This window comes from Myotis davidii, unplaced genomic scaffold (genome assembly GCF_000327345.1).
Source record: "Myotis davidii unplaced genomic scaffold, ASM32734v1 scaffold820, whole genome shotgun sequence".
NCBI lineage: Eukaryota > Metazoa > Chordata > Mammalia > Chiroptera > Vespertilionidae > Myotis > Myotis davidii.
Window position 1 is genome coordinate 625,553 of NW_006291981.1, and position 8,315 is coordinate 633,867.

An 8,315-nucleotide genomic window follows, 5' to 3' on the forward strand; every position below is an offset into this window, starting at 1 on the left:
TGGGGGTCCCCTCTGAGGTGGATCAGGGGGTCTCCTCTGAGATGGATCGGGGGTCCCCTTTGAGCTGGATCAGGGGTCCCCTCTGAGCTGGCTCCCTGGCTGGTCGTCCAGGCAGTGCTCTTCATTGTTATCCAGCAGTAGGGCGGGACCCCCAACCACTGCTTTGTAAGCCACACAGTGCGTGCAAGTGGTCACCTTGGCTCTTGCTGAAATGCAGGTCTGGTTCAGTAGGTCTGGGAGGGGCTCCAGGTCCTGCATCCCTAACAAGCTCCCAGTGAGGTGGGTGCTACTGGTCCGCAGACCACATTTTTGGTGGCGTGTCCATCCCTTCACTTGGTAACCTTGCCTTCAGGACGTGCAGCAAATTCTCAAGGGAACCACCCACCAAGGTTCCTTCTTGTCTCAACCTGGAACAGTTATAAGGCCCAGGTCAGGCCTCGCCTGCAGCAGAAGATTGGTGGGGCTCAATGGGTTATTTTTAACCCCATTGAAAACGTGGATGGATGTCACGGGGCAGTTGCAGAGGACATCGTAGGTCTGACGCCCAGGAAGTGGGGAGCCTGAGAAATGTCCAGTGATGTGGGAGCCCATTACATGGCGAGACTGGGTTATGGGTTTAGACAGTTGGATGGGGCAAGATTCCCAGCTCAAACCAGAGACAGGTCTGCACACAGACGTGCTGCTCCCGGAGCCCCCAGGCCTGGGACACGCTGCATTACTCAGGGCGCTGCCTGGCCAGGCGATGCTGCAGCCAGAGGCAAATGCATTTCCTGCTCAGGTCAGCCAAGCTCCTCAGCAAGACCCAGTGCCCACCCAGGTGGGGTCGGCCCGGAGAGCACATAGCCATGGGAAGGCTTCAAAGCGATGGCTATAGCAGAGCAGGGGCTGGGCTGGAATCCCAGCTCTGCCTCTTACCAGACTCTGCAACTGGGCACGTTAGTCACCCTTCGCGAGGTTCACCCTGCACAGTGGCGACAATCACACCTACATTGCTGGTGGTCTACCAGCCCTGGATGTGCCACGCAGGCCCCAGGCAGACCCTGGCGAGTCGGCTCTCAGTCAAGGCCTGATCATAACTTGTTTTCCAGCCTCAGAACCTCTGGCCTGTAATTAATCCTAGTCAGAGATTTTTCAATTATATTTTTCAACAGACCTTTAATATTTTTAAACAATAAAACCTCATGTGGCACCCTAAATGGGTGGTGGTTCACCCCAAAGCACCTCCATAAAGACCCTGAAACTCCATGAAGCACAGTTTGTAAATCCATCTTTAATCAAACTCCTATTTGCAGAGAAAAAAGGAAAACCAAGGTTCTGATATGGAATATGATTTTCCCAAAGCCCACAGCAGGTCCTGTCTCCCTCTGGCCCACCACCGACCCTCTATAGCCTCAGGGCAGTGCTGTGCTTGGAGGAAAGGCGGTGGAGGATTGCAAGCATTTCACAGGGAGAAAGACACCACACGGGGCCACCAACTTCCCAAACCATCTGAGTCTGAGCTCCAAGCTTTGTGGCTGGGCTCCTCCACCGGACAGCACTGCCTCCTGCACTCCTGCCGGCTCCCCAGGGGAGGCAGTGCAGGGAAGCTGAGGCCTGTGGGTAAAAGGTGTGGCACGGAGCTGGCCGAGGGTACTGGGACCTGCTCTGGCCGCACCTGGCCATGGGCTGATCCTCGTGTCCAGGGGTAGGAACACCCGCAGCTGCTGTTGATGTTGATGTGGACACCACGGACGGTGGCCCCGCCGTCAGGTAGAGGGCGCTGCTGGACATAGCTTGGGTTTCATGCTTCTGGGCTGGGGAGGTGGGTAGATGAGAAAAAGCGTGAGCATTTGAATAGGACCTGAAACCAAGGGGTTTTCTCCAGCCACCGGGGGGCTGCTCTCCTCACAGCCTTAGACCGCGGTGACCCTGCTGTCTGCCTCCAGGTGCGGAGAGAGGGTCACAGACCCCGAGGCCCACAGCACCCAGGCTGTGTGAGCCGGCTCCTCGCCGGCTGCCGCGCTTCCTTCTCAAACACAAAGCCTGAGCCACGTGCCGGGTCATCACCGTGGTCATCAAGTTAGTTTCTTCCTCCTTTTCTTCTTTCCCTTTTGAGGGGATGGCGAGGTGGGAGGAAACACCTGGAGCTTGGGGTCCCTTTGCAGAGGCTTCTGAGTGAGGTCCGGGTCCCCCGGTCCTCCCCCTCCAAAGATGCACAGCTCTGCTTTGGTCCCAAGAGGCTGAGAACAGCCGCTGCCCTGCGGGCCCACCTTTCCCATCTGTAAAGTGGGGGCTGTCTCCATGGCTGCACAGCCCGCTTTCCTTGATGCTAAAGTGAAGACAGGGGCGTACCCGTGCCTGTCACACCCCAGTCGCTCCACACACAGACACTCACTTCACCCTCGTGGCCCCCAAACTGGGGATCACACTCTCCGTTTACAGGTGAGGGAGCTGACTGAGGCTTGGCCAGGCAGAGCCCTCACCCAAGCCATCAACCAGTCAGAGCAGGGACGGGACAGCCGCACCCCAGCCCTGGCCCAATCCATAGGGGCCATCAGGCGGGGCCACCATTGGCGTCACCCCTCTGGGCCTGAGCACAGGCTGCCCCGCGCGTGTGTGAAGGCCTCCTCCGGGCAGCCCAGCGCTGGCAGGCACTGAGGTGTCTGGATGTCAGCGGCCCTGCCTGCAGCCTGTGCTCCAGGACAGAGCCCTGAAGGGGCAGGCGGCAGGGCCAGGGGCTGAGACCACATCCAGGACCTGGCACCTCCCCAGACCCAGGCCCAGGACAGAGCCCTGAAGGGGCAGGCGGCAGGGCCAGGGTCTGTGACCACATCCAGCACCCAGCACCTCCCCAGGCCAAGGCTCAAAGCCGCCCAGCTGTCACCCGCAGAGCTTGGAGTGGCCTCGGGCTGATCTCCCATGATCTCCCCTCAGATGATAGAGACACAAGACTTCACTGGGTGGATCCAGGTGGCCCACCGCAGCACCATGTTGCCCTAAGTAGGGTGCAAATAGGATGATTTGGGAGCCTTCGCCGTCCCTCCATTACATAACAGTGAGTCCCAGTAAAACAGAACAACAAAGCGAAGGAGCTCATGAGCCATCGCAATTTCTTCCCGCCTTCCCGCATCAGGAGATGGGTGGCCGATACCTCTACTCCGTGCACCAGAGCCCAGGCCCCAGGCTGCGTGTTCGTGTTGGGCCATGGGAGCCACTGGCGGGGTTGTTTCTAACCCTTGAGGGAAGTGCGATACAGCTGCTGGAAATAACTATTTCACTGTTTGCTTCTACTGTTACTGTCTGCAGGAAGGATCGCTTGTCAGCGACAGATGCAGCTCATGCACAGGAGTGGGCCCTCCCCTGGGGCTGGCATTTCTCAGCGCCCGCCCTTCCCCCTGGTCTCACCAGGGCCCTCGGCATCCTGTTGCCCAATGTGCATCCTCCTCTGCACCGCACCTCCCACAGGTCCTACACAGGGCCGCGTCTCAGGGTCACAGACACAGCAAGGATGCGCCCAGTGGCCCTGAGGCCCACGGGGCTGGGGGAGGGGGGGCTGGGGAGGCGCGCCCAGCCCTGCAGTCCACCTGTGGCACAGCAGCTGCCTGCAGAGTCCAACTCAGAGCGGGCACCGTGCGGAGCACACCCCTGCGGCATGTCTGCCCGCGGGGCCGCCCCTGGAGAAGCAGCGCCTTCGAGCCAGCTCAGAATGTGCCCCCCTCCGCACTCCGAGGAGCAAGGCCGAGCTCAGCGCTTGGGTCCAGTGGCCGCTGCCCTTCACCCAGTTTGCACATTTTATGTTTTCCCCGTCTCCTTCCTTTCATGGCAAACCTTCGTTAAGGCGCCACTCCGCGTCGCCTCCTCTCTGAGACCCCCCACTTCAGCTCACTTCCCCACAGTGACAGCCAGTTTCCTGTCCCCCTGACAGTGACAACAGTGGAAGAAGGAGCCCGCGTGTAGTCACAGTCACTGGGCGCTTGGCACAGGGCGTTGCCCTTTCCTTCTGTGTGGGATTCTCACCAGGTGCCTGTGGGGTCACTTCTGTATCGACCCTGATGTTAAAGATGAGGAAACAGGCTCAGAAGGCTCAAGCACTTGGTAAGCAGCAGAGCGAGGACACAGACGCAGGTGGAAGGCCAGGAGCTGCTGTGCAATTGACTATGACATCACAGTGGCATTTACTGGCCCAAAGCCCCCCAACTCCAGGAGGCGCCCCACTCCCTTCTCTGGGAGAAGCTGACTCAGAGTGAGGGCAATGCTCACCCGGATGGAATGGCCTCCAGTTAAGAGGTGAGCTATTGGAGAGCCACTGGGAGTGTTCAAATCTCTCGTGGGGAGCATGTCCCGGGGCTCCCGTGGGTCTCGAATCCGCCTCGTGTGTGGTCCCAGCCTCAGCATCACCGAGGAGCTTTTCAGACACAGTCTCAGTCCTCTCTTCCTGGGTGTGGCCCGTGTACATTAAAGTGTAAAAACACACTTGGAATAAAAGATTCGCGAAGCCCAAGTGTGACAGGGGAGGGGTGGAGGCCGCTCCAGCTGAAGGTGCATTGCCCCCGCCCCCCCCACACACACACACACACCTCACTTGCGTCCAAGGCTTCAGTGGCTGCGGTTATGATCACACAGCATTGAGCTCAGAACGCACAGCCGCTCGTCCTCTCTTGCCTTCCTTCACAGCTCCTCAGGCTCGGGGAAGACCTGCCCAAAGGCAGAACGAGTCAGCCTGTGGGGCTCCTCGCCTGAAGCCTGAGCTGGGAACAGGTGGGTGGATGGACAAGCCCTAACCACTGTCCCTGAGCCGAGGGTACTCCAGGAGGCACCATACACATGAGCTACACTTGGCCCTTGCTTCGGGGGGTTCCTCTCTGTGACCCACCCTCTTCCAGCTGCGGCTCCCCCAGTCTTGGTGCATCTGAGAGACAGAGCCTCTCCGCGGCAGGAGCAGCAACATGAGGAGCGTCTGAGGCATCACTGCTGGAGGCAGCTTTCGGTTTAACAGCCAACCCTGACCTGCAGCTGGGGCGCTTTCAGCACGCCTACATCCATTTATTCACTCAACAGCTTTTATTGAGTAGCTACTATGTGCCAAACAGAGAGCAACTCGCCCAGGAAAACAGACCTCTTGCAGCTCTTAACCTTCACAATGCATTTCAATGCTTTCAATGGGCCCTCTGATGTCATTCAGTTGGCTGAAGTGCTCTTAGATGGGAACTACTGATACCCCAATTGTCACAGCAGCAAAAGGGGGTCACATGGTGTCATAGATGTGGAACTTGGAGCCTGTCACCAGGACCAAACAGTGACATTGGACAAGGCATTTCAACTCACTAAGACTCAGTTTCCTCGTCGATGAAATAGGGGTCACTGCTCCCACAGACCAAGGGCCCATGAGGGGCCAAGCTGTGCAAGACGTCTTCAGAAGAACTCGTGTCCTGGAGCAGGGCTTTCCGGCCTGTGATCAGGACCTGCTACAAGGAAAGTCTCTCATGCCAGGACCCAGAGCATCCGCTCATGCATATGCACACACAGACACACAGACACACACAGAGACACACACACAGACACACACAGAAACACACAGACACACACAGAGACACAGACACACACACAGACACACACAGAGAGACAGACACATAGACACACAGACAGACACACACATGCAAAGACACACAACACAGACACACACACACATGGAATAAAGGTTCTATAAAGCAGTTCTTATCGTCACTGTGTGTTTTGTTTGCTGACATATTCTATTGTGCTTAATTAAAAGAAGATTCTGGATGCAATCCACAAATGATGTCATGACCAGCGAATGGTTTGTCCATAGTTTGGAAAATACTATGGGGTGATAACTCAGGGCATCTTGTCACAGGGAAGAAGTAGAAGGATGCATGCACAGCAGGGCCCAGCATACCACAGGTGCTCTGTGCACTGCGTTCTCCTCCCCAGGCCTTCATTAACATTAAGTAGGCACTTAATTAATGTTTGGTGAACATGTGCTCAAATAGTCGTCATTGTTGTTAGGAAAGCAAAGGCTCAAAGAAAGGGCGATTGACTTACCAAGAATCCAAAAATGTAGGTCTGACTCAAGTGTCCAATTTCTTCATTTCCTTGCCCCTGCTTCCCCTCCACGGAAGATGAGGTGGGAGAGGTGGCTGGAGAGCCTGCAGGTGCCTTACCTGAGCTGGAGACAGAGAACCATCTCCATTTTCCAAGGGAGTGCTCCCCTGTACAAAGCTGCCCGCGGCTCGCCCTCCTCCCATTGCTCTCTAGCCGTTTCTTGAGACTACTTTCCTGGGGGCTGGAATAGTCCCCCTTCACACGGCTTTTCCTTTCTAGGCTGCGAGGCTGTCGCTTTCCTAATAGGCAGAGACCCCCAAATGGTGCCAGCAGAGGGTCACGCTTGGTCGCAGACACAAGGCCTGTTTGCGCCGTTTGGCATCAGAGGCTCCTCAGTCAGGAATTACCTGGGGAGGCAGTGCGGGGACTAAGCTTCCTCTTGGGCACTGGCAGGGGCCTGGGCTGCCCCCTAGCCTCCCCCAGCCTGCAGAGGGCGCCCTCTGAGGTGTCCCACCCTCAGGGTCCCCATGAGCAGGAGAGGAGCTGACAAAGGCTGAAGGTCAAAGGCAGACAGTCTTGCAGACCTGGGACCAGGCCCACACTGTGACACAGAAACCTGCATTCCCACGCAGAAGGGCCCTTGGCAGGCGGATAAACTTCAGGACTGAATGGACCTTGGAGTCAGCCATCTGAATGCCGATCAGTCGCTTACTGTCGGCCGGGAGGCCATCACCTTCCCTTCCTGGGGTCACTTCGCTGTGCTGGCTGAAGGAAAGGCAGGCGCTCAGGGCCTGCCTGCCATGGAAGTCAGTGCCAAGGCTGCCAAAGGCGCAGGGAGAAAATACCTCGGCTCCACCTCCTGCCTCTGCCCCATCAGGGATGGGGCGGCCTGAGTCCCTCGTGCTGAGGAAAAGCAATGTGCATGGATCGGGCTCCCCGGGGCCCTCGTGACCTGTGTCTGTTAGTCGCGGGTGACTGGCAGTCCTGGGCCGTCACTTCGGGCTAATTTTGAAGGAAAACTTCCCGTCACAGAGGTGACAGAGGTTTAAGAGTTCCCATCCTGCCCTAACCGGTTTGGCTCAGTAGATAGAGCATCGGCCTGCGGACTCAAGGGTCCCCGGTTCAATTCCGGTCAAGGGCATGTACCCTGGTTGCGGGCACATCCCCAGTGGGGGGTGTCCAGGAAGCAGCTGATCGATGTTTCTAACTCTCTATCCCTCTCCCTTCCTCTCTGTAAAAATCAATAAAATATATTTTTTTTTAAAAAAGAAAAAGAATTCCGATCCCTCTTCGTGAACAGCTGCCCAGAGCTGTGTGAATGCCAGTCCACATCCACCGCAGTGCTCACGACCCTGAGAAAAGATGTCAGCAACACCTCCTCACTTCTGCAACCCTCCATGCTAGGGGGTTGTCACTCTGTGGCTTATCACGTACCCTTCTTTCCGGCCCTGATCGCCTGTGTCCTTTGCCATTTTGGTCCCTGCAGAAATGTGTCCTTTCCTTCTATTACTTAGGAATAAGGACACGAATGAAAGTTTTTAATGTGCTTTTTCTCACCTGCATGGCAATGCCCTTTCCTGTTGGTGTCCACGAGGCCCGGCACACTCAGGCCTGGACGTCTGTGGAGAGCACACGGCGGAGGCTCGTGGTGCCTGGGCATCTGGGCAGGAGACCGGGAGTGTGGGCTGGAGATTCTGCACAAGTCTAAGAACAGGCCGGTCTGCTTCTGTATTGTACGCTCTCACCTCTGGGGGTGATCGCCCTCCCAGGGCCACTGATTCCCACAGACAGCAGAGAGCTGGCCTGAGAGAGCGTCTCTCACGTGCAAACCTACCAGCCCGAAGCCCTCACCCCAGACCCCTGGAGGGGCTCACACACCCAGGTCCCTGTTCTCCTGCCCAACTTCCCAGGGGCCAGGCACCAGGCAACTTGGGGAAGCGCCCCCTCCCCCGTCCCAGAGCTACTGACACTATTCAAGTTGGCCAGCCCTGAGCCTGCTCACCTCCTTGCCTGCTGCTTCCCCGGAAAACCACCTTCCCCCTGGACCACCACTCACCCCGGTGCTGCCTTGCGCCCCTCACGGCACAGAGCTGGCCCTCCCCTCGGGATCAGTAACTCCAATAAGCTGCCCCCTCAATGGCAGTCACCTCCATGGCCCTGCCACCCCCAAATAATAATACAGCCTGCGCTTGACAGCAATGAGCCCTGCGCATGTGGTGGCGCTGTGGGGGCCTCGTGCTGCCTTCACCTCCCACCTCAGCCTCATGGCCCACGCC

At 57.5% G+C, this 8,315-nt stretch overlaps 1 protein-coding gene across 1 annotated transcript in view; it reads right to left on the reverse strand.

Annotated features, from left to right (window-relative positions):
• The window catches only part of PDILT (protein disulfide isomerase-like, testis expressed), a 51,314-nt gene that overhangs the window by 333 nt on the left and 42,666 nt on the right, over window positions 1-8,315 (reverse strand). The window contains exons 12-14 of the mRNA XM_006765351.1: window positions 7,597-7,658; window positions 6,159-6,338; window positions 1,655-1,793 (exon numbers count right to left, since the gene is read on the reverse strand). Coding sequence (XP_006765414.1) covers window positions 1,655-1,793; window positions 6,159-6,338; window positions 7,597-7,658 — 381 coding nt within the window. The remainder of the gene's footprint in view (window positions 1-1,654; window positions 1,794-6,158; window positions 6,339-7,596; window positions 7,659-8,315) is intronic.